The 27321-nt window shown below is 34.7% G+C and overlaps 1 protein-coding gene across 1 annotated transcript in view; it reads left to right on the top strand.

The window, feature by feature from the left end:
- The window catches only part of LOC132129555 (collagen alpha-1(XXIV) chain), a 108100-nt gene that overhangs the window by 34403 nt on the left and 46376 nt on the right, over positions 1–27321 (top strand). Inside the window, exons 7-19 of the mRNA XM_059541180.1 lie at positions 1020–1073; positions 3119–3163; positions 4685–4738; positions 5695–5739; positions 10909–10962; positions 12998–13042; positions 14664–14717; positions 15714–15758; positions 23006–23059; positions 23141–23185; positions 24332–24385; positions 25983–26036; positions 26177–26230. Coding sequence (XP_059397163.1) covers positions 1020–1073; positions 3119–3163; positions 4685–4738; positions 5695–5739; positions 10909–10962; positions 12998–13042; positions 14664–14717; positions 15714–15758; positions 23006–23059; positions 23141–23185; positions 24332–24385; positions 25983–26036; positions 26177–26230 — 657 coding nt within the window. The remainder of the gene's footprint in view (positions 1–1019; positions 1074–3118; positions 3164–4684; positions 4739–5694; positions 5740–10908; positions 10963–12997; positions 13043–14663; positions 14718–15713; positions 15759–23005; positions 23060–23140; positions 23186–24331; positions 24386–25982; positions 26037–26176; positions 26231–27321) is intronic.

Here is a 27321-nt window from a genome sequence, read left to right on the forward strand (position 1 = left end):
ACAAACACTTTTCGGTTTCGGTTTTCCGGCCTTTAAAGGGATAGTTCACCCAAAAGTGAAAACTGTAATTTAATTCAAAGTTCTGTCATTAAACTCTAGATGGCGCTGTCAGCTCTAACTCAAACTGATATAATTACATCATTATTCATAAGGCATAGCTGATTGGTTTCTTTTCACATCAGCTGCCAATAAGCTTGCTGCTCAACTTTCTAATACTTGGCTAGTGCTTGCTGTAGCAGTTGCAGTGCGCTTCAGAAAACCTCCACCTTCCCCAGCTCCACCTGTATAGATGTGCTACAGGGTGATTTAATGTATGTTATATTTGCAGTTGCAGTATTTCTTAAATGCTCACAGCAGCATGTCTGTAGATGTATTGCAGCACCAGCATAGCTGATCTATTCTGCCAAGACCAAACACATTAGCATTGTCATGTATTTTACAATGCTAATCTCTCCAAGATTTGTCCCAACAGGACTCACCTTCATGTTGTTCTGAAGGATTTTCTTGTTCCATGGAACACATACTGTAATCAAAGCAAAACTTGAGCAGAATTTCGAAGCTGTTCTACTATAAAAATAGTTGGGAAATCTTGGCAGCAAAAATGACAAAAACATTTTAAATCAAATATCAAAGTGTCAATCAAAACGTGTCTTGTCAGGTTTGGCATCAATGGAGATCATTCTCAAGACAACACACAACAACCATTAATATCAAAGTTGGTGGAGAACGCAGGCAAAATTTGACAGTGATGACCTTTTATGGTGCTTTTTGGTAATTTGTGGAGCTCAGCAGCTCCAATTCCCACTCATTTTGATTCAATGGAAAGGAGAAGCATACAAATTATACAAAATATGGGTGTTTGTTTGATTTCCCAGTAAGAAAAGCTTTGAAACATGAGGGAGAAGAGTGAATAATGGCAGAACATTTCTTGTGCTTAAATTGCTTCTGTTTTGGTCATCTAGGTATGACCATCAGATGATGAAGATCAACACTCAGTTTCTTCTCTTTTATTATTTCAGGGTGAAAGAGGGCGGCCGGGTCCACAGGGTCCTAGAGGTGAACCAGGTCTAAAGGCAAGTACTTCTCTTCCACCTTACTGCTAGAGAGACTGTTTCAGCTGAATTATTGGCTGTGAGATGCAGTTTTTCATCCTCCATGCCGGTCATACAGTATCCGTTACCGCCACCACGGCAGCAAGGCCCCTCCGAGCAGTAACTGGATTGGGTTACGGACCAGAATAAAGACCCTGTGTGGTGTTATTTGGGGCAGGCGGAGGTCTGTTCACACTTCTCCAGATGTAACTTTGCTTGGGGACCTGCTGTCACCTGGGAGCCCCCTTAGAGCCTGAAACCCCACAGAGGTCAAAGGTCTTCTTTTAGAGGAAAGGCACTCTGCAGGGTGGAACGCTCCTGATGACATTAGCAGTCCCATGTTGCATCTTCAAAAGTGCAACTGGTATAAATTTTAGCTCATCTAACTCAGCTAGAGAATGTGTTTTTCTCATATTTAAGGTCTGTGACTTGAGTTTTGTGAGGGTAGTTTGTTGCGAGAACACTTGCAAATATCATGAGGGGTATTCAGTAGCCCTTGTTTTGGTTTGCGAGGTGAAGAGAATCAAAGGCCTCGTTTTAGGTCAGTTTTTGCTAACAGTAGCCAAGTGTAACCGGATTTTCATTTGTAATCCCAAGAGCACAGTTGATGTTTGGCTCAACACAGTTTTTATGTGGCTCAACTCTCAGAAAATGAATTTTCTCCAAGTGAAGTTTTCTTTGGAAATGGAGGCCTTTTGGAAAGAGCTCTTTTCTGTTGCATCGGGGCTTTTAATTGGTTTTGAGAGGTCAGTTTTCACAACCCGGGAAGTGGTAAAAAGCAGATCTGTAGGGTTAGGTTTGTGGATCCTGGCCTGATTCATTTGAGAGTGGGGAAAACAGGGATCTGGAGGTGAAACCAGAACCATTGATAGAACATGTCAAGTCATGAGAGAAGTCACTGATTTACCTCCAAAGACAAATGGATTCATGTCAGCATGCATTGAAAAGACTTAGAGGCTGATCAAATAAAGTTTGTCCATGTTTCATTAAGAAAGTTTCTTGCTCTATCAACCCATCTGAGCTGCGGGTTGGGATACCAATCCTAAAAGCTACTGAATCATTTGTTGCACAACTTTTTGTTTACATGCATAGGTGAAGGCATGCAATTGTACTTCCATAATGTGACCTTTTCAGAGTGAAACAAGATACTCAGTAGCAGAATGGGAGTTGATTGTGAAAATACCATAGTAGAATTGATAAAATTGTCTTGACTTTTATTTCGTGTTGAACCACCTCACCTCACTCCTGCCAAATGCCAGAGTCTTTGATCTTGAGCATGCTAAACTTAAGCAGTCTGTTTAAATGCTGTTTTTATAGGTCATTAGTATCTGGAGCACTCAGCTTTTGCAGTAAAATGTTTAAAGAGCTTGGGCAGAAACAGTCCTACAGGTCCAGACCAGGTCAGGCATAAATCACAGTGACCTTTGATGCATCATTGTCCTCTCGGCTGCTCCGCAGAAGACCTGGAATTTTCCAAATCTAAGGATTGCACCACACTTGAACCTCTTCACTCGGTCCGACACACAGCGCCACCTGCTGGCAAACAGCTGTCTGTACCTCTATCAAATCAGGCATCTAAATATGAAAATAATCCATTCTGAGATATATTTGCACAACTGACTTTAGGATTGCATTGTTGTGCTTCAGTAAAATCGGCACTGATTGGTTCCACAAGAAATGTTTCAAGGCAAGGTTTTCTGACCCCCGCCCCCCCCCCTGTCTCACTGTCGTGACTTGTCTTTCTTTCATGGGCTCGAGTTGGAGCTGTCAGACGGGGAAGGCTTTAAAGGGTTTTGACAGTTCTGGGAAAATTCTCAAGGGCTATTAGTCTTATCTGAGGCCACTGGGACTTTAGGGGGGAAAAAATCCCCAGAAGTGTGGAAAAGATAGAGCATCACATACAAGCCTCTTTGTTTCTCCTTGTTCTTAACATTGTAGGGAAATATGAAAATTCTTTGTTTCGCATTCTTATCAGCATTCTGTAAAAGAGTCAAGTCATAATCTGCTTTCTTTTTTTTCACCTGCAGGGTCCCAGAGGCTATCCTGGACCAGCAGGTCTGCCCGGAGAACAGGTGAGCGGATGAAACACATGTCTGGATGTCGGCCTGTTTGTGAGGTCCTCACATTGATATGTTCAACTACCGCTTCAATAATTTAGCATCCGGGAAGCTGCTTTGAAGCTGTTATTTGTCAGACCACAAGCCATATTTAACTAGTGGTGCTTGCTAAGTCAAGTATCACTGTTATTATTAACTTAAGTAGCTTGAAGGAGAAGCTATTTTTAAGTAGCAAGTGTTGTATGAATTATTACTAGTGTAAAGTTAGCTGTGATATGTTGAATAAACTATGCTTTGGTAGTATTGTCTTCCTTATATACCTTCAATAATTAGCTGCTTCCATTAGCAAATTGTACTATAGCTCCATTTTCCAAAAGTTTTATTGTGAATGATTTAGTTAAATATGTTAATGCTGCTTGCCCATGCAAAAGCTGCTGCCAAAATGCTAGGTGGGTAAATGCTAAGTTGTTCTTTTAGTGCATTGCTATGCAGTAATTTTCTTGGAAATAATATTATTTTCTGCATCTTTGATCCAGTTTTCTGTGTAATTGATACAGTCAGCAACACCTTTACATAAAAATGCACTAAAAACACGGCATGGGTAATCACCGCTTTAAAGTAGCCAAATTACAGTCAAGCTGCCTTTTTGTAAATGGTTTCTACAAGGTGCTTAGAAAAAGTGCTAATGCTATTTAAAATTAATGCAAGCTTAATAGTTTAACAAGTCAATGCAGCATTTACTGTACTGAAGACATGCAAATGACCTAAGGCAAAACTTTAGATAGATTCAGACAGATATTATATATATTTTATAATATTTCACAGTGGTGTCTCTGCTAAACTTAAAAAAAAAAAAAAGATTGCCACCTTATGTTTGTTTAATAAGGCCACATAACTGTTGGGTTTTATAGATTTCTTGTCATTTCTGGATAAATTCCCTTAATTTAAGTAGTTCCTGTTATTAGCAACAATAAATATACAAACAAACTAACCAACTGACTGCAACATTTAATGCATGTGTGAAATGGAAAATGTATATATTTTTTGTCAACACCTGTTAGATTCTCTTCAATAGATGGAGCTGAACATCAGTTTTAAGCATCCTGAAGTTGATTGCTAGGTTTTAGCATTATATTTAATCTTTCTTTCATATAGTAGCCATCCTGTCGCACATATTTTGCCCGTGGTTTAATTCTCTCTCCATCCCTCTCTACATGTTTGACATGGCATTAAACAGCTCTATGAGTTGTACCTTTGTACCTCCTCAATAACCGAGTCCGGAAGGTTTGGAACTCAATACATGGAAAGTTTCATTCAGTCACAAAGCTCAGTCTTTATATGCATTCATCTGATGCAAAGATGATCCGCGCTGGAGTCGAACACAGCCGAGAGGAGCCGCCGTCTGGACTTCAGCCAGGGTCAGGCCATGGAGAGCCGCTCCGGCCCGTGGATGCCACAGGGAACAAAAGAGTCTCTATTCGTCCGCTGGCAGCCGCTCTCATCTCTCATTCATATTTTTCCTTCTTTTCTCCCCAGGGTTTGCCAGGATTGCCGGGCATATCTGGGGCAACAGGTTACCCTGGCAGGCAGGTGCAGTGACCAAAATCCGCTAAAAAACAACTGTGTTACTTCATCTTGTTCCTAAATTTGAAACATTAATCTTGATTCTAAATTTAAATGTAATACCAGGCAGCGGTTCAGAATGTACTGCACAGTATACTGAGCATTGCCAAGTATTTTTAAAAGTAGTATGTGAAAGAGTACACAATATGCCATTATAAACATTTTGTCAGGTGAATCGGGTAAAAATTCAACTAAAAGATATCACCATACTTCACCAACTGATAAATATCGGGACTTTAATACAATTGTTCTAGTTTGTGTACATTTACAGGATTATTTTTACTGAGGGTATTTTGGAATCGTCCTTTTATCACTCCATAAATCAGAAAATACTGTATTGGCAATGAGGAATTTTGGTCAGATTTGTTTAATGTTTATCCAGTCTACTTTTGTAAGTGACTTTTCTTTCTGGTTTTAAAGAACAAAATATAGTTTCATTCATTAGTGCTTCATGCTAGCTAAATTTCACAAGTTGATCAAGACAAGTACATGGAAACTATCCAAACCTCTGTTAATTCGCAGTCAAAACTGCATGTCTGTATTCATGGCATGTATCTTCTTAAGGTGTAAGTTCACGATTCGTGCTCCGAAGTCCCCATCTGAGGCAAATGATTTGTGATATGCGATCTGATTAGATGTGGCTGAAAATACCTATATGGTTACATATACATATATTTAATTGTTTGATCAAAATTATTGCTAGGGACAGTTAAGCCCTGATTACAGAGATGAAAACAACCCCCCCCCCCCCCCCCCAAAAAAAGGCAAATATATACTGTATTTTAAAAAAGGACTAAAGTAAGATTTTTATTTGTATTCATTTTATTTTATTAATTAAAATTTGTGTTTTTATAGCAATTAAGCACTTTTTTTTTAAATTCTGTGTCTTACATGTGAACGTGTGTAACGTTGATGTCTTGCAGGGTTTGGCAGGACCGGAGGGAAACCCTGGACCTAAAGGTGTCACTGTACGTACAGCAGCCGTCTCATGATTTCCTGTCAAAACATAGTGACTGAACTCTTACATCTCACTGAGAGCCACAAGAACAGATAACAAAGAGCGAGATATAGAGAGGAACTCTGGGAAGGTGAAAGGAGAATGGAGAGAAGATCAGATCCTTGCAAATTATTTTTGTATCTGTTGTTGCTGTTGACTTGCACAACAGTGACGAAAAAATTATTTTGGGGCAAAATAGAAGAAACGGGTAGTTGCACCTAAAAGTTGGTGCATACATCTCAACATGTTGAATGCATTCTCATCTCAATTATAATCTTAAAATAATTCCTTGATGCATGACCTTTTATTTTTAAAGACTTATATTTTGTCCTAGTACTCTTAAGTCAGTGAGCTGTCAATATGTGGCTGCTGCATCTCAGAGATTTTTCAGAAACGCAAGTCTTTTCAACATCTGGCAGTGTGCCATGGCACAGGAATGTGCAGAGACAGGAGGAGGGCCGTTTCTTTCATCTCTGACGGATTGTACATGTGATCTCACTTAACAAGAAGAACAATGGCACATATAGTACTCTACAGCAATCAAAAAGACTGGGCTATCGCTCACACGCCACACTGAATGATTTGTGTCTTGTGTGTTAAAGCACGTGGAAAAATGAGGTTATCACACCTGATGCTGACATGAGCATATTGTTCTGTTTGTTGCCAAAGGAAGTTAGCTGCATTATGTGTACATTACTTGTAAATCACTGCGATCGAAAGCAATCTACAGTTTTAAAATTGACAGATATAATAATATAATAATAATAAATGATACTTTAACCATGTTCTGAACATGAGGACCAAAAGTTAAGTTTGAATCAAATATCACCCCCAGATTTTTAAATTTTGCTTGAAACTCCATAATAGACCCATCCATCTTTAAATTTAAGATATTAGCTTTACGTATTTGATGGGGTGAACCAATCGGCATAACCTCAGTCTTGTCACTGTTGAGACAAAGAACATTTTGAGACATCCATATTTTTACCTCCAATATGCAATGTTCAAGAAAGGCAACAGCCGAATTATCACCAGGTTTTGAGTGAATATAAATCTGAGTGTCATCTGCGTAAAAATGAAACTTAAGACCAAGGGATCTTAGAAATAGCCCAAGGGGTAAAATGTACATACTAAAAAGTAAGGGACTCAAAACTGAACCCTGTGGAACACCAAACTGCACTGAGCCAATATTGGACCTGCAACCACCCAGGGACACAAACTGCCTACGATCTGATAGATAAGACTTGAACCAATTTAAAGCAGTGTCAGTAACATCCAGAGGTGGAAAGAGTACAAAAATATTCTACTCAAGTAAAAGTACCATTACATTAATGAAATTTTACTTAAGTACAAGTAAAAGTACCAGTCTAAAAATCAACTCAAGTAAAAGTAAAAAGTAGCTCATTTAAAATTTACTCAGAGTAAAAATTACTTAGTTACATTTTAACAGTGGGAGGGAGTCAAAAATGGGACAGGCCAAGGGTGTCAAACTCAGTTCCTGGAGGGCCACAGTCCTGCACAGTTTAGATATAACCCTAATTAAACACACCTGATCCAGCTAATCTAATCATTTAGGTTTATTTGAAAACTACAGGATATGTGTGCTGGAGCAGGGTTAGAACTAAACTCTGCAGGGCTACGGCCCTCCAGGAACTGAGTTTGACACCCCTGGGATAGGTCTATTAATCTCAAACTAGTTGTTTTTAATTAAAGGAATCAGTTATTTAGAATAATAAAACATTTGGGCTGTTACCAGGCAAATCAGTATCAACAAACTCATCTTTTAATGCAGAGGAAATGCAGAAGATTCATTGGAAGTGGCATTTAGATGTATTACACTGTTTAGTGCAGGACAAGAATGCATTTAACCTGCAGTTACAAATGCATGAATAATGTTTTGATATACAAGACATAAAATGTTGAATACTCATTTGAAATTATAAGAAATTAATTATTTAAAAAAATCAAAAGATACTTTAAATGTGATATTAAAATGGCCAGTATGTGTCAGCAAGTCACTGTTAATAAGTGAGTCATTGCGATTGAACCGAATCATTTAAACGGTTGATTCATTCAGGAACGAAACACTGTCACGTTGCTCAGAGACGCAAAACTGTGCTTTGGTGGCTGTGTTTGGAATTATTTTCTGTTTTAGAAATAGAGCTAAAAAGGCAATATGGTGTCTAAAACGCAAGTCTCTTAATTAACTTGTTTACTGAACTGTTATATATATATGTATGTATGTATATATTCATGATGATTTTTGGAGGAAAAGACGGCATTCTTTGTGTGATTTTGATTTAATGTATGAAATTATATAAATATGTGAATTTTCTGCCCCTATATCTTCAATTTTGTGATCATTCTAAACATAGGCGCCGATTTATGTTTTTCTCCGTGGGTGCTCAAGGGCGCAAGCCATTTAAAAAATAAAAAAATAGACTAGGCTATTAAAAAAATATTGCATTTCAGAACCTTAGGCTAATGGACAGCGGCCGATACAAACACACACAACAGCGTCACTTCTCAAAAATACAAACAGGATTGGAGATGAAAAGTTTAACTGACATGTAACCGCTAATGCGTTCAGCTTCTTGGGAAATTAATGTTTTGTAAATATTGATTAAAAGACTATTGCGAAAGGACAGCGTTTCAATTAACCGATTGTTGCGACTAAAATAATGAGTTTCTGGGAATGTCTACCTCATTTATGTTTCGAGGTTTCTTTTGATAGTGGCATGGCTTTTCTTTGAGGTTTCGAATCCATTATTCATATAGGCTAAAAAAATATTTTTTTATTTTATGTATTTAACAAAGAACTTGTATTCTGTCCAAAAGTAGGCTACCTTTGTGTCCATTAGTTTTTCCTCTTTTAAACCGTATATATAGGCCTATACTTGAGCAGAAAAATGTTCCCATTTAAACCCTGTTACGAACTTTAAGGAGTCTAGGGAATGTACCGTAACATTTACATATTAACGTACTGCTGGGTATGAAATGAGGTGGAAGAACATGACAGACAAAACTTTGAAAGAGAAAAAATACTGGACGTTTATTCACAAAAAGCCAAAGCCACTAGATCCAGTAAAATAATGTCGATATATCAATATTAATAGGTTTGGCTTTTTTTATAACAAATCTGTCCATTTTAGTCTGATTAATGATTAGTGATTACGGAAAGCATTAAATGATTACATACTCGCACGGCACTGTATAGTGGGGGATGGGACGTTTTCAGAAACGCTGTGATTGGTGGATAGGATATGGAACATGCATGCGACTGGTTATGTCACTGTCACTGACAACAACATAACCAATCACAGTGTGGCAGACGCTTCATAGCGCCAACTGCAATGTTTAATTTTAAATAAATGTAGCCTACTGGCAGTCTGGCACTGGCACACGTGGGTGCTCATTTTCCGTGGGTGCTCGGTATTTTCCGTGGGTGCTCCACGGTATCGGCGCCTATGATTCTAAATGCATTTTAGGAGACTGAATCACACAGTGAAAGAACGCACTATAAGCGCGCACATCATTAAAACAAAAAATATGATATTATCGCAGATGATATATATAGCACACTCCTCACCACTGTCTTTTTGGCTAATTTGTGCAAAACCTCTTGCTAAAATGTCAAAGCTTCATTTTAACCACCAATGCAACGATGCAATTATTTAGCTTACCTCTACATTCTTGCGAAGGGTTGATGTCTTGTCGAGATTTTATAAGCTGCTAGTTTGGTCTTCCTAAGCAAGTACAGCTTACACTGCATAATAGAGCATACATATGGCCAGGGGTTCACTTCATTTCCTTCGAGTTCAACTTCAGAATATGACGGGGTTTCGTTTTCAGCGGTGTCTGCACCACTAACGCCTGTTTTGACCGTCTGCATCTTTCTTGTGATTTTAGCCCGAGTTTGCCCTCCTGCCCATTATTTACTGACGTAGTTTCCAGGGAGCGATTTTTTTTTTTTTTTTTTTTTTTTTTTTTTTTTTTTAACTCAGTAATTAATGTGTTTTAAAATGTAGCGAAGTACAATACTTTAAACAAAATATACTTAAGTAAAAGTAAAATTACAGATTTAAAAAAATACTTTAAAAAGTATTAGTACACAAAAAAGCTACTCAATTACAGTAACGCGAGTAAATGTAATTCGTTACTTTCCACCTCTGGTAACATCAAAAACTTTTTCCAATCGAGAGAGTAAAAGAGAATGGTCTACAGTGTCAAAAGCTGCGCTGAGATCGAGTAAAATCAGGTTTGACAAAGAGCCAGAGTCAGCAGCAATTAACAGATCATTGGTGACTTTAACCAATGCTGTTTCAGTACTGTGCAGTTTGCGGAAGCCAGATTGGAGGGGCTCAAAAAGATTGTGCAAAGTAAGATGAGTATTTAACTGAGAGGCCACAATTCGCTCAAGTACTTTAGCCAAAAAAGGCAAATTGGAGATGGGACGAAAATTACTGATGTTTACCCAGTCTACGTTGGGCTTTTTTGGTACAGGTGTTACAGCAGCAATTTTGAGTGCAGCAGGTACAACACCCGTGTTCAGTGAGTCATTTATTATACTCAAGACGACTGGGCATAGTGATGCCATAATGAGGATGATGATTGAGGCTGTATCTTGTCGTTCAAAGTAAATCTGCGTTAATACTCTGGTGAGGAAATTAGATCAGTTAGCAAGTCATTTTGAAATCAAAATACAGCAATCTGAAATCATGTGGCTAAGACAACCCAAAAGTATCAATACTATAAGTAGGTTTGTTCAGTCATTGCATAGGTGGAGATTTTAGGCTCATGGTTTTTTAAAAATTCAGTTTTTCTTGTCCAGTAGGTGGCGCTGTCTCTTACCTGCTTTTGTACCATCAGGGCATGGAGGCGATGACTTGCACCAAATTTCATTCCAATATACCAAAGCATTTCACAGATACAGCCTTGTGTCATGTTCTTTGCCATTGAATTTATTAATGCATTATGCCTAAATGGTACATCAGAGCACTCTCAACAACTTTTGACCTGCATGGTATCACGATAATCCGAACACAATTTGGGGACAGAATGATATTGTGTAGGAGGAGTTTGACAAGTGTACTGTAAATGTGGTTTTTATCTATTGGTGATGTGTCTGTTTTTGTACCAGGGCTTCATCGGACCTCCAGGAGTTGCAGGACCACCAGGACTGGAGGGAGAGCGAGTGAGTTCAAATGTGCAGTTATACTTTATTAATTTCATAATAATGCAAATGAGATGCAAAAAACAAGCATATGCTGGTAGCATTAGTTTAAGAAACATGCTGTTGATTGCTACAAAAAGTCTTTTGAATCATCGATCAGTTTGTAAAATGACAGAAGTTTGTTTACAGTAATGCACTTACAATGGATTTGTAATGGGCCAGCATGCAGGAATGTAAAAAACACCTAAAATATGCAACTAGCCTAAATATTACATGTTAACCTGAGACTGGTGTCATGTCAGCACCAGATCAAACCGTATTATACTGATCAGATTAGCTGTTTATCAGTGGTACATGCAGCAAACTTCACTCTCAGAAATTACAGTAATACATTTATGCATTTGACAGACACTTTTATCCATTAACATTGTTCATGAATTGAACCCATGTTAGTTGCATTACAAGAATCATGCTCTGCTGTTTGAGCTACTATTATATACTGAATTCAGTTTAATTTTAGTTTTATTTTTAGTCATTTTGTTTTGTGCTTTTTTCATCATTATTATTATTATTATTTTATTTTATTTTTATATATTAACAAATATTTATTGATTGATTGATTGATTGGTTAAGTACTTATAAATTAAATGAAACCTGAAATATTGCCTTTTCAACTAACTGAGTTTTCCCTCTAATGCAGTGGTCTAAAGTGGTAGCCCGCGTGGAGTCTCTGAGTCGCCCGCCGAGCACGTTCTATAAATAGCCTGAATTGTAATCTTTCATTTTTTTTTTTTATGATAATGTTATAAAATGAGAAAATAACTATTGGTGACATTTCATATACCATTAAAACATAGTAAAATAATTCAATAATTTAAAATATTTAGAATCTGCACGTCTCTCTATCTCTCTCTCTCTGCGTCTCGTGCGCGCACCTCTCTCTCTCTCTCTCTCTCTCTCTCTCTCGCTCGCTCTTCGTCTCGCGCGCGCGCACCTCTCTGTCTCTCTCTCTCTCTCTCTCTCTCTCTCGCTCGCTCTTCGTCTCGCGCGCGCGCACCTCTCTGTCTCTGTCTCTCTCTCTCTCTCTCTCGCTCGCTCTTCGTCTCGCGCGCGCGCACCTCTCTGTCTCTCTCTCTCTCTCTCTCTCTCGCTCTGCGTCTCGTGCGCGCACCTCTCTGTCTCTCTCTGCGTATCGCGCGGCAGAGGAGCAGCGTTGTAATTTAGTTAAACACAGATATTATGTTGCTTTTCTTATTTTACATGCAAGTATGTAAAGTATATCATTCAGTCACTATTTCATATTTATGCCGTTGTTCTTTCTCCCTTTCCCCCCGTGATTTTGTCTATATCGCGAATATAAGACGACCCCACATTTTTTAGGACAAAAAACTTGTGTTATATTCGGGTATATACGGTAATTATATATTCAATAGTCATAATATTTAACAATATTACTGTTTGTTGTTGTATTTTTTAAAACTTGAAACTGTGTGTGTGTGTGTGTGTGTGTGTGTGTGTGCCTATATCAAACAAGTACCCCTCAAGACTATTTTATCCCTTCAGGGAGCCCTCACTCACAAAAAGGTTGGAGACCCCTGCTCTAATGTGTACAGTATATTTCATTATTAATGTCAATTATTTATTTTTAATTATTAATTTTTATTAATTCATCCTAGAAAAGTAATTCGACCTCCAAAGGATGTTTTAAACAATTAACAGAGCAAATATGAACCATTTTTACACAATAATTGATGTTTCTCCGCTTGCCCTACAAATTTCCATTGAAGTTCCAGATGCTGTTTGTATCCTTTAATATCAGCATAATGGCGGTTTCGTCCAGACATGTTAGCCTGACTAACACACGTGTGCTGTTTAAGCCCAAACATTGTGTAGAGAGTTGCTGCGATCTGACAGACTCAAATTCCCAAATGAATGACATGAGGTGGAAAACACACGAGACAACAGCGTGGAGATGGATGACACCCCCCGGCTCAGTGTGATCAATGTGTGTCAGTTCGGATCGTTTGGTAACCGCCAACGTCTTGATGTGTTTCAGGGAACTCCGGGTCCTGTGGGAAACAAGGGTCCCAAAGGAAGACAGGTAAACGAACCCTCATTCGCCAGGGGATATTATGCAAATGAGTGATGCATATTTAAAACAGATGAGGTTACTTGTGGATGAAAAAAAGTCAGGAAAATGAACAAAGAATCCGTTCTTGTCATCTGCTGTCCAGCTGTAAAGCCGACAGCACTGTCCTGGTGGAAGATGTTATGCAACGTATAAAAGTCTACATTAGGACAGAAACATGGCTTTTTTCCTTAAAGAGGCCGTGAGGGCCATTCTGAGTTATGTTATATATGAGTTATATATATACAAGTTATTGTACAAAAGTGATGATTTAGGACACTTTACAATTATCTACACTGGTCGACATTACAATTACGATTAGCATCAATAACACATTTTTTTCTTGTGAAGTTCAAGTAAATATTGTATGAAATAAGTGTTTTATTTCATATGTTTATATTCAGCAATTTTATGTACATTTTATTTACTAACATTAAATAATATAATGATAATAATCATGATTATTATAATAATAATCACAATTCTAATAATGCATTTATTAAAAATTAAGTAATCTCTTAAAATATTTTTTATATATTTAACATTTAAGTTAAGCAATTTATACCATTAAATCACATAATGATAATAATAATAATAAATTAAATAATAATAATAATACTTTTTATTATTATTATTAAATAGTTAATTGATTATTCTTATTTAATTTAACATCTAAATTCTTAAACTAAAATATGATATGTTATTTTCTATTATTAAATAATAATAATAATAAATTATTTTATAATTAATTAGTTCATTGTTTGTAATGATTGCATTTTTAAATATTTAATTAAAAGGTTCAGCGATTTTCTATACATTTTATTTTCTACCATTAAATCGTATACTAGTACTGCTACTACTAACCTATTAAATAATTAATTATTATTAAGAACTTTAGTAAATGTTTCATATTTAGGTTTAGCAATTCTATGTATACTTTTTTCTATCACTGGATCATAAAAAAATATAACAAAAAAAATATTAAATATAAATTAAACAATTCTAATAAAAAGTACGAATTAATAATACTAATAATAGTAATAAAATATAAAAAATAAAATAATAATCTTGTAGATAGATTTTCCATAGATTTTTATTGTTTATAGATATCTGCGTCAGCCATTAAGAAATCACCTTTTATGTCTAAAGCTTTTAACCAGGGGTTTCAAACATTTGATAAATTGATTCTCAGAGATTCTTCATAAAGTCAGTCTCCACTTCTTGAAACTCTTGAGAGCAGCTCATTTTGGTTTCATTTTGGGAAGTGTTCATCCTGAGAAAGCCCTCAAATGTTCAAGCCTGCTAAAATCACAACACAGATGGTGTGCCAGCTGGGCTCCTGCCTGCCGTCTGCAGCAGAATGATTAATCACAGGCATCTCCAGCGCGGATGAAAGCTCGCTGGAAGACGTTCAAAGGCCCCTGGGCTCTCAAAGACACAAGCAAACATGCAGACGCTCTCCTGAACTGCAGAACTGCTGCCATTTACAGTAACATGCACTGATCAGGAAATAGTTCAACAGCTCCATGATGAGAAGGTGTTCAGATGTGTGATCTGACCTCATGGAAAAGTGCTGTGTCTGATGTGTTTGCAGGGTGTTGTTGGTGATGTGGGGGAGCGAGGGCCACCCGGACCGGATGGAAACGAGGTACGAGTCTCTCTACCATAGATTCAAGTTTAAGTTCATTTCACTGAGAGATTGGATCAAATAGGTTTATATTCAGATTTCATTTAGGGAAAACCAAAGAGCACCATACATTGTTTTTGGACAGTTGTATATCGTTGTCTTTTGATGTGCATAAATGATATGTTAATTAAATTCATGTATTAAAACTATGTGTTAATTAATGAATTGTTTGATTTATAAAGTTTTTTTTTTTTTATTTAATATTTAACACTTATGTTCAGCAATTTTATAAACGTCCTATGTTCTGTTACACAGTGATAATAGTCTAACAATCAAAAAGTAAAAAGTGACAGTACAGACTTTTACATTGGTATCTTAAATAAAGACAGAAATGTTTCTTGAGAATGAAATCATCTGATTTGTGAAGATCATGTGACACTGAAGACTGGAGGAATGATGCTGAAAATACAGCGGAGCATCACAGAAATAAATTACACTTATTTATTTATTTCACAATATTTACTGTATTTCTAATCATATAAATGCAGCCTTGGCATACATAAAAAAATCTGACTGACTCTAAACTTTTGAACAGTAGTGCATAAAAAATCCTAAATAATAAATATTTGTATCGGAATTTTAACCTCATCCTAAAGTATTCTAAATTTCTTCCATTATAAAAAAGTCATCAGTCATCTTTTGTGAATTTAAAGAACATCTCTTTGAATTATAAAAGGCCTAAATATGATGTCCTTTAACTGTTAAGACGACAACTACTTATAACAACAAGCATCAGATAAAAATATAGAATCACTTATAGAATCAGGTCCCTTATTTTATTCCTTTAGATGCTTTTTAAAATTCCATTAAAACTGATTCCAAACTATTCCACAGGATATTTTTGCAGGAATGTTATTGTTTACAGCTGTAGAGATGTCTTCAGCTCTAAATCAGTGTGTTAGAAACACAGAAAGCCTCGTGAACTGAATGTATTGTGAGATTTGTGATGTGTTTCAGGGGCCTGTTGGAGGAACCGGCAGCAGTGGATTCCCAGGCCTGAGAGTGAGTCCTCACACACACACACACACACACACACACACACCAGCTTCAGCGTCTGATATTACTGTATATAACACACACTTACAGCAGGGATTGAGGGCTGCTTTGGTTTCTGTCCTCCATTCTTCAAACAAAAACATTCTCTTCTCAACATTTTTTCTCAAAAACTGCCGTCTTTCAATACCAGACACAAATATACTGTGTACTTTCATGCATAATAATTTAATTAATTTATTTCGTTACTTTCTTACGTTTATTTTATTTTAGCTGGTTTCCAAAGCCAGTGTTTCTCATTTGCCTTTAGTTGAACTTGAAGTACTTAAATAACTAAAATAATATCTGTCTGTCTATAAAACCAATAAAAATGGTGAAATTACTAAAGCTAACTCAAAAATGTATCTCATTTATATAAAAATAATTATATTAATAATTCCATTATATGATAATAATTATAAAGATAATACTGTCATATGACTTGTCCGATATTGATGATGGTTTTACTGGAGATATAATGCAATGATTGTGATATTTAATGCACCTTTAGTAAGTTTCCAAAAGACAGTCTTAAATTTCTCATTTTCATTTTGTTAAACTTGATGTGTGTGCTAAAATAAACTAAAATAAAAATGAGCAAAATTGTAATTTAAAGACTATAATAGTATCTCAGTGAAACACTAATTTTACACTTGTCTTGTTAAAATATGTTATTTTGATTCACAATTACAGTGTATGCGTTTTTCTTTATTGACCCCTGAAGAATGGAAGTGAAATGTGACAACATGCCCCGTAGATGGGGTACATTGTAACATCTGAGGGGCATGTTGTCACATGACCTAGAGACAGCTAGAAGTGTTATCTAATTGAATGAATAAAGAAACCGCTTAGTGTCTTCTGCTAGTTAGCAAAGCATTAAAGTTTTAGAATCTTTGAAAATTTGAAATTTTTGAATTTTGGCGTACTTTTTTCTCTGTATAGTGTTGATGTGGCAACTAGTAAATGCTGTAAACTTTGTTATGGAAGCATGTGAGGAAATATTTCAGCCATGTACAGTATGTTACTGTAAACCCCTCGTTAGTTTGTGTCCTGTGATGTGCTTGGTTAACTTCATGCTGATGCTGAGTGACTGTGATCCTGGCTGCTTTCGGTCTCTTTCATCTCTCCTTCAAGAGCAGATTTTAGCCAAAAGCAGCCGTTTATTCGCAGATCTCTGCTCCTGAACTGTTGAGGATTATTAGTATCCTCTTGGCGGGACTCAACTCTGTACAGTAGCTGAACAAGCTGCTGAAAACCTGAACAGAGACCAAAGAAAAACCCAAGAACTGGTTCTGAGTCTGATTTCATATTCATGTGCAGCGTTACTAGGCAAACGAAAAGCAACCAAAGTTATGCAACTTATTATTACTTAGCAGAAGAATAGATTGTCCTGATTATTAATGTTAATAAATGTGACTGCTTATTTGCAAGTGATTTGACTTCATGCACCGAATCAAATATTGTGCTGACAAGTACAAAACGGCTAAAAACGACAAAAGCTGTTGTATAAAAAACACCTCTTTTTTAAGTTTTTATTATTTGTATTTATTTATTGTGTTGCATTTGTATTTCTTGCATGGCTTTGGGTATGAGAAAAGCACACACATATATATATATATATATATATACACACACATTTAAACTGGTTTAAGAAGTGTTTGTTTGTTTGTTTTTCTGAACACAAAACAAATCTAATCAAATGGTCTTTTGGAAAGTTACCGGCCACATTAAATGTGCATGAAATCATCACAATCTTTGGCAAGTCATGTGACAGTAATATTATTTGAGTGTAATTTAGACACTATTATACTTTTTATGTTATTTCATCTATTTATTTATTTATTTATTTTGAAGCACGTTTCTGTCACTGAATCAAAAATAAAAAAGGTAATTGTGACTTTTTTCCTCACAATTTCATGATATAAATGTGCTCTTGCAGTTTATAAAGTAATAAATGTGAGATATAAACTCATAATAGTGAAAAAAGTCAAGTGAAAAGTTGCAATTATTTTCAACAAACATGCTTTAGTAGTTTTTAATCGATATTTAAAAAATATTTTTGTATTTAAATTAACCCTTTCACGCATGAATTATGATAACCTCAGTCAGGATTTTTTTCCTATGTGCTTTTATTGCTCTTAGGGCATGAAAAACTAAGATTTGATTTTTATTTTATTTTTTTACAAATTTTTCAAAGAGATCTTCAGATGTCCACTTGAGCGGACAGCATGCGGTTGGTTTAAACTGAAGATATACAGTATTAAATATAAGACAATAATCAAACAGATAAAGTATGTGAATTTAACAAACTAATCAATGCAATTATATCAAATAATGTGAAAACTATCAAATATATGCAAAAAATATAAATGCAAAATATTGCAATGGCTTCATACAACTTCATACAAGTTGCACTTTGCGTATCTATGATATCAGAACATGAGGACGTGATTCCATCAGAATTTTCTACAGCCTGTCAAGGTACAACTGTGGAAACCACTCAGATGCTCCCTCCAGTGCACCAGAGTATGGAGATTTACCCTTATTAGCTGATAATTATGATTATGTTCAAGATGGACATGCACATTTCTATCATAGCCCTCCTCTGAGAAAACCTAGCGATACGTTTTTTCAATCTCATCTGAAATGATCAGTGTTGGGGGCAACGCATTACAAGTAACATGCATAACGCATTCAGATTACTTTTTTGATGTTACAAGTAAAGTAATGTGTTACAAGTAACATGCATTACCTAATCAGATTACTTTTTGATCTAACAAGTAATTAACTACAAGTAATTTGCATTACCTAATCAGATTACTTTTTATGTAACGAATAAAGAAACGCATTACAAGTAACATGCATTACGTAATCAGATTACTTTTTGATGTTATGAGTAAAAAAACGCATTACAATAATGCACTTTACATAATCAGATTACTTTTTGATGTTATGAGTAAAGAAACGCATTAAAAGTAACATGCATTACGTAATCAGATTACTTTTTGATGTTATTAGTAAAAAAAACGCATTACAATAACATGCATTATGTAATCAGATTACTTTTTGATGTTATGAGTAAAAAAACGCATTACAATAACGCACATTACATAATCAGATTACTTTTTGATGTTATGAGTAAAAAAACGCATTACAATAACGCACATTACATAATCAGATTACTTTTTGATGTTATTAGTAAAAAAACGCATTAAAAGTAACATGCATTACGTAATCAGATTACTTTTTGATGTTATGAGTAAAAAAAACGCATTACAATAACATGCATTATGTAATCAGATTACTTTTTGATGTTATTAGTAAAAAAACGCATTAAAAGTAACATGCATTACGTAATCAGATTACTTTTTGATGTTATGAGTAAAAAAACGCATTACAATAACGCACATTACATAATCAGATTACTTTTTGATGTTATTAGTAAAAAAACGCATTAAAAGTAACATGCATTACGTAATCAGATTACTTTTTGATGTTATGAGTAAAAAAACGCATTACAATAACGCACATTACATAATCAGATTACTTTTTGATGTTATTAGTAAAAAAACGCATTAAAAGTAACATGCATTACGTAATCAGATTACTTTTTGATGTTATGAGTAAAAAAAACGCATTACAATAACATGCATTATGTAATCAGATTACTTTTTGATGTTATTAGTAAAAAAACGCATTAAAAGTAACATGCATTACGTAATCAGATTACTTTTTGATGTTATTAGTAAAAAAAACGCATTACAATAACATGCATTATGTAATCAGATTACTTTTTGATGTTATTAGTAAAAAAACGCATTAAAAGTAACATGCATTACGTAATCAGATTACTTTTTGATGTTATTAGTAAAAAAAACGCATTACAATAACATGCATTATGTAATCAGATTACTTTTTGATGTTATTAGTAAAAAAACGCATTAAAAGTAACATGCATTACGTAATCAGATTACTTTTTGATGTTATGAGTAAAAAAACGCATTACAATAACGCACTTTACATAATCAGATTACTTTTTGATGTTATGAGTAAAGAAACGCATTACAATAACATGCATTATAAAATCAGATTACTTTTTGATCTAACAAGTAAAGTAATGCATTACAAGTGTCATACATTATGTAATCACATGACTTTTTTCGATGTCAATGAAAATTACATTCTAATAATACAAATACATTTATTTTCAGTAGAAAAAGTCAATGCATATTAAGTTTTTAAGTTTTAAATTTCAAAAACAATATTCACATTATAATTATGAATTGTAGCTGAAATATAGCCACAGCATGCATGACGTCCACTACAGTGGACATGTGATTAATCAGAGTTTTCTCTCACACTAAAATCAAAACTTGGAAAATGTTACTGTGAAATGACTCATTAGATATTGCTTGATGCTGCAGTATTTTTTTACCTACAAGAGTCTCCTATGATAGAAGGAATGGGTGGATATTCTGGAGCAACTTGGCATGTCTTACTGACCCTTGGCCATCTTGGTTTGGAGGGGGAAAAAATCGAAACACAAAGGCTTGCCACTTGGTTGCAATTTATAGGATGACGCACCAGGGTCCAATGAAGAGATTGATGTGCAACTTTGCCATAAAAACCCGTGCAAATTCAAGAAAATGCTTTTTTAATAGCTGTCCACTGTAGTGACCACTATGTGTGAAAGGGTTAATAGCAGTTTTTCATATGTCTATGTTGTTTTCATAAATTTTTATTCAAGTTTTAGTTAGTTTTTCCTGTTTTATTTCAATTAATTTAATTTAATTTTTTATTTTTTTTTCAAGGTTCCAGCTTTGGTTTTAGTTTTATTATGTAACTACAATACCCCTGCTAACAGCAGCTTTAAAAGTGCAATTCACTGTTACTTGCTCTCTTTTTTTCCTCTCTTTTCCGTCATTCAGAGTGTGTTTGTGTCTGATGCATGTGTCTTTGCTCTCTGGAGTCTCTGTGGAGACATTCATGTGTCAGAAAGCCAATCATTGTACGTTTGATGTTCAGTTAGTGGTGTCTAGCAGCAGAGGACTCAGTGGTTGTTGAAAGCCCTGGGGCCTTACGAAGTGCTGGACAGAGATGTCAGATGTGTGTCAGTCGGGAGATTTAGAGCGCGGCATGTTCCTGATGTCTTTTCATCATGCTTTCACTGCTGTCTCTCTCTGAATCAGCTGATGATCAGAGAGCTCACGATGAGTCGTTCAGAGCCGTGAACATGCCCTGTTGAACACGATCATGATGATTCCAGCTCCAACATGCTGAAATCAAGACAGTCGAGTATAAAAGGTCCAGTTCGGTTTCTGATCAGTTACAAAACTGCGAAACTGCTGAACCCTTCCAAATTAATTTGATTCATTTGTATTATTTATTGACTTTTTACCCATATGAGATCTGTCAAATTCCAGATAATGAGATTAAAAAATAACAAAATGATATATATATATATATATTTGCTCATAAAATTATACTTTATATATGAATATAAAAGTATTTTAATATTTATTAAGCTTTCTAGTCATATCATATAAGATATTTAAAAATGTTAATGTATTATTAATGATAAAATGAAACCATTTTTAAGTTTTTAAATAATTTTGTGATTACATTTTCATGACAATTAAGCATATTTAAGTTACAAATGTAAGTTAAGATTTGAACATTTTTAGTAATTGCCAGGTATTTATTCATGTATTAGAAAATTATTCATCAGTAAAACTCGAATTGAACTTTCAGCAAGTGCCAGAGATATTATACATTTATAATATAACAAAAGATTTATATTTCAAATAAATGCTGTTCTTTTGAATCCTGAAAAATAAAATGCATCACAGTTTCCACAAAAATACTGCACAGCACAACTGTGTTCAACGTTGATAATAATCAGAAATGTTTCTTGAGCAGTAAATCATCATATTATTCTGATTTCTGAAGATCATGTGACACTGAAGACTGGAGGAATGATGCTGAAAATACAGCGGAGCATCACAGAAATACATTACACTTTAACACAGATTCACACAGAACACAGCTGTTTGAAATGATAAAAATATTTCACTATATTAGTGTTTTTACTGTATTTTTAATCAAACAACTGCAGCCTTGGTGAGCTAAAGAGTGTTCCGACATGCTAAGTCTAAAGATCCCAGAATCAGTTTGTGCTGAACTATTATCTCTGAATCTGAAACATTAACCCCCTTCTCACTAACTCCAGAAGCTGTGGTTTGTTTTGCGTCTCATACGTCACATTATGTTCTGTACATGGGATGGTTTTGTACATTCACAGATGGATGTGTTTTCTACGAGCATTAGAATATCAAATGAGTCGTATTTCACCTGCTTCTCTTTCTTCTGTCGGTTTTATTACGTGCAGCAGAGAGAAGAGCTTTTTTATGGACTGTGTGGGATTTGTTTGGGGGTTTCTACAAGCTAAATAAACAAAGAGCTGTGGCATTACCATGATTTTGCACATGTAATATATATATATAATTTTTTTTTGCTTTATATTTTCCTATTTTTTGTCAATTGTAAAGTAGAATATATAAATATTTGGATAATTAAACTTAAATGTTATTTTTCATATTTTTTTTTTAATTCGATCCCCCCCCCCCCCCCCATTTTTTTTTTTTTTTTTTTTTTTTTTTGCTTTGCTGTTATATGTATGTATGCATTTTTGGATTGATTGATTGATTTGGACAATTCTTAAAATTATGTTTTTATATGTGTATTTGTTCCCTTGGAATGTCACGGATATGTATTCATATTAGTATTATTATTATTTAAATTAAAGAAATATTCAATTAAAAAAAAATGTAAAAAAATCTTTAAATTACCTGAATGGCCTTTTTTTTGGTCATATGGCTTAGAGTAACATAATTCCTTTTTACCAAAGAATGTGCTTGCAAAAGAAAACTATTCCTCCTGCAAGATAATACAGATGCAAACTTTCCCTTGAGCTTCTGTCCTGGCCGTGAATGGTCATAAAGATCATTAAAATCATTGGGAAGCGGGTTAACTCTGCTCGTTCAGGAGCGTGCGTGTGAGAGTTTAATCACAGATAAAGTGGGTTCAGAACTCATGTTGTTCGTGAGAAGCCAGAAACTCACAGCAGATGATGGTGATGATGGCAGACGGTGGGAATGTCCTTCGGTGTCCATCACTGCATTATTCACTGAACACTGGGTCTCTGTCTCTTCTCTCAGGGGGATCCGGGGCCTGAGGGACCTCGTGGCTTTCCTGGGATTGTGGGACCTCAGGTAACGTCCTGTCACGTTGCTCCTCAGTGTTTCTGTAACCTGATTGGCTGGACACTGAAGATCTTGTTCTCTCATTGGCAGGGCCTGACCGGAGGGGTAGGGCCTCCTGGAATGAAAGGTGATAAGGTGATTTAAATATTTCTATTATTGCAGCGAACATGTAAACTTACAAGGTTAATGTATGTCTATACAGATGATCCATATAGGAAGTGTTCGGCATACACTTGCGCTTAGTTTAATTAGAAATATAAGATTTGTCCATTTCTGAAACTTTCAAGGAACTGCAAATTATTCTGTTTATGTTTCTCATGATCTTACGAAATAAGTTTTGTAGATAAATAAACGCTCTGCCCATCATGAATCTGGTTTATGAATGTGAGCAGAGCTGGAATCATGGTTGTGTGAATTAGAAATAATATTAGCTGAAATAAAATTAAATATTATATATAAAATATATAAAAATATTTTAGCCAGTTTCCAAACATTTCTCCTAACTTGGTGAACTAAAATTGTGTATTAAATACTACAATAGTGTACAAAAATAGCAAAAATAAAATAATAATTAAAAATGGTATAGGTATATATAAAATAACAATAACTAACAAAAAAAAGATCAAAACACACAACAAAATTAAATAAGCTTTAAAATTTTAATTCAAATTAAAATAGAAAATACAAAAATAAAAATGAATAAAAAAAACATTTGTTTTCATCTTTATACCATTATTCATATATACACACACTCATACAATAATAATATTATAATATAATAGTACAATAATAGTAATGTATTAATATATATATAGCAATATAATCAATTACACACACACATATGTATGTATATATATATAATAAAAAATAACCTTACATTTATTATATTTCAGCAAGTTGCCTACAATATTTCTCAATTTTTAACTAGATGTACCAAAGTAACTAAAAAAATACAAAAGTACAAAAAGTACAAAAATAAAATCTAATTCAAAATACAAAAAAAAAGGAAAACTGTAAAAGTATCTCAGTGATACTAAACTTACACTGGCTGGAATCTAATCTAAGAGAAAGCTCAAATATGAGAGAGTTTTTATTTGTGTCGGATGTTATCATCGCTACATCATTCCCAGACTCTCATTTGTGTTATTCATCACTGCAGTATTATTCTAACATGTGCAAACTCAAGACTGCTGCTGTATATGGACAGTATGAATGCATACATGAGATCAGTTCAGGCATGTTGTGTTCTGTAGTCTATAATCCTGATGCTGTATGATTTAGGGTGAACCTGGATTGAGGGGTGAGCCGGGAGAAACTGGTTATCAGGGTGACAAGGTGAGCGTCAGAGTGTTTTCTAACATGAAAAAGCTTTATATGGTCATAAAATAGTATCAGTCTGTCTGTTGAGGATCTTGGAGACATGTACACTGAATGGAAATCTGCTCCAGGAAACTCTAAGATGCACAAAAATGTTTCCACCTTTAAGATTTACACATATGAATTGCATATTTAATGTCCATCCATTTGCATTTCACAGTTTTAGCACATACTAATAACCTTTATGACATGGATGTTTGTCAGTCATACATACAGTAAAAGAAACAGGTCAGATTTCTGCTCTCAAAAAAAAAACATGGCATAGTTAATTATTAACTATTTGCATCTATTTAAATAATCATAAATTAAATTAAAATTAAATTAAATGTATGCATTTAGCAGAAGCTTTTATCCAAAGTGACTTACAGTGCATTCAGGCTATCAATTTTAACCTATCATGTGTTCCCGGGGAATCGAACCCCCAACCTTATAATAATCATATTTATTATTATTTTATATATTATATATATGTTTTTATATTTTATATTTGGCATAGTTTATTCTTATTTTATATATTTACGTATTTTATGCTAAAATCAAAATAACTTTTACTTTTAGATTATTTTCGAATATTTTAAATCATTTTTAAAATTCGATTAATCAAACTGCTTAGAATCAGCATAGCTCTGTTCACTGTGAAAACAAAGTTTATTCAGATAAAAAGTATGAACAAGGTTAAAATAGCTGTGAAACAAACAATATTCAGTAAGTTAAAATGTACGAGACTGAACATTTTAATTTATTTATGATAAATATTTAAACCTGGTTAATGTGTGTTTAAAACACATTCAGTTTATTAGCACTATATCATAAATCTGACCTGTTTAACTTATGTATGACTGACAAATATAAATCATGTTACGTTTATTCGTTTGTAGAGGTCGACCGATGTATCGGTTTTGCCGATTAATCGGCACCGATAGTTGATTGCTGGAACAATCTGTTATCGGCAAAAATCCATGCCAATAATTTTCCGGGTTAAAAAAAATGTAAAAAACAGAAACAAAAAAAAAAACAGAATCCAGGAAAATTAAAACAGAAAACGGAATTTAGGAAAAAATAAAACAGATTTCATAGGGCCATATTTATTAATGTGGTAATTTCAACATTTAATATTACTATTACTATTAATTATTATTATTATTATTATTATTGTTACTTTTATAATTATTACTACTACTAGTATGGTTCAGAACTGTTTTATTTTTTTAAATAAAGCACAATTTTGGTTTTTGTTACGTATCCATTTTAAAAATTATCGGTTAATTAATCTGTATCGGCCAGTATGGTCCAACCTAGCTATCGGTATCGGCAAAATCCACTATCGGTCAACCTCTGTTAGTCTGTTTATGTTAAAACTGTAATCCAAATGCATGGAAATGCTATTTGCAATTCAAATGCATAAATCTTGAATATTTTTTGAGTGTGAAACTCAAGTAATCGTGAACGTTTGGTTAAGATTTGCTGGTCTAAACGTGTGGGAATCCTGTCTGTGTAAATGGATTTGGTGTTTCATGCAGACAGTGAGGAGACTTTTGTGTATTGTTTAATTTAGGGAACGGCTGGTAATCCAGGCCCGACGGGACCACGTGGAAAACCAGGACCTCTCGTAAGACCCCTGCGTTCAATTCAAACCAATGTGGGATTGTTAGTATACCAGCATATCTGGGTGGAAGTCAGAGAGACTAAACTATGGTCACCTTTGATGTATTTTTATGATGTTTATATTTGATATTCTCTCTCTGAAAGGGGAAACCGGGAGAACCGGGACCACAGGGGCCTCCAGGGCCACCAGGACCTGAGGTGAGAACCAGGGCTGTGGAAAACGGTTCAGTGAGATATTTCTAACACTAGAGCAGATCCTGACATAAACTGATCTGAACATCACTCTATATCTAAAGTGATTTGTCTCAGTAAGATGAGATGTAAATGATCCAAACATATAACGCAGTGATTGAAAGCTGACGAAATCAAGGCTCCTCAGAAGATGTGAGATTTTCTGGAGGCTTGTGAAGATCATTCCTCCGCTGAGGAACAGTGAAAGTAAAGCTTCTGGAAACAAACGCTCCTCAAAAGATCCTGAGGATCAGATTTGAGACTCTAAAAAATGATTGATGGAGAATCAAGTAAAGCTGAGCTGCTTCAGTCCAGGAAGAGTTCATCTGGAGATATTACTTGACCTTTACTTGATCAAAATCACTCAAGATTTGACTACAGTTACACTAAAAGAGCTTTGACTGGATAAAATCTCTAAAGCATTAGTCAGATTACAGAAGCCATGGAGTAAATTGTGTGCGAGAGGTTTAACAGCAAAGTTTTGATCATGTTTATCATTTAGAGGACTTTGTGTAACAAATATTACACAGTGGGACATCATACTATTAGGACATTGTAAGTAATTTTTATAAACATGCCTTAGAAATTTTTTTGCTGGTGTGCATTTTGAGACAAACACTGCAAGTTTATTCAGCATTTCTGCACTGATTTTGAGGAAAATGTCTATGTTTATTTGGATTGTTTAAGTTTGGTGAAAGATTTCAAGATTTTACACTCTTCTGTGCATGTGGCTGTCAGATGCATTCAGTCAAAACCTTCTTTAATACAACAAAGCATTAATCACATTAGAGCTGTTTATAATCTATTTGTGTTAGGTTTTGTTGTTGTTGTTGTTAATCTCGAACATGACTTTGGCTCCTTGCAGCCTTATCAGAGTAAACTCAAAAGTGTGTGAGTGAAACTCAATCCAGGCAAGAGATGAACATCTCGTATGCTGGTTTGACAACAGCTGGGTTTCTGGGAAGTTTCCCTCTAGTGGCACTTCTGTGTTATTTCATGCTCATAGTGTTCCTTATTATTAAATATATCCTATTAATATAAAAACAAAAAAAGATGTA

Source organism: Carassius carassius, chromosome 46, assembly GCF_963082965.1.
Source record: "Carassius carassius chromosome 46, fCarCar2.1, whole genome shotgun sequence".
In the NCBI taxonomy this organism is placed as follows: Eukaryota; Metazoa; Chordata; class Actinopteri; order Cypriniformes; family Cyprinidae; genus Carassius; species Carassius carassius.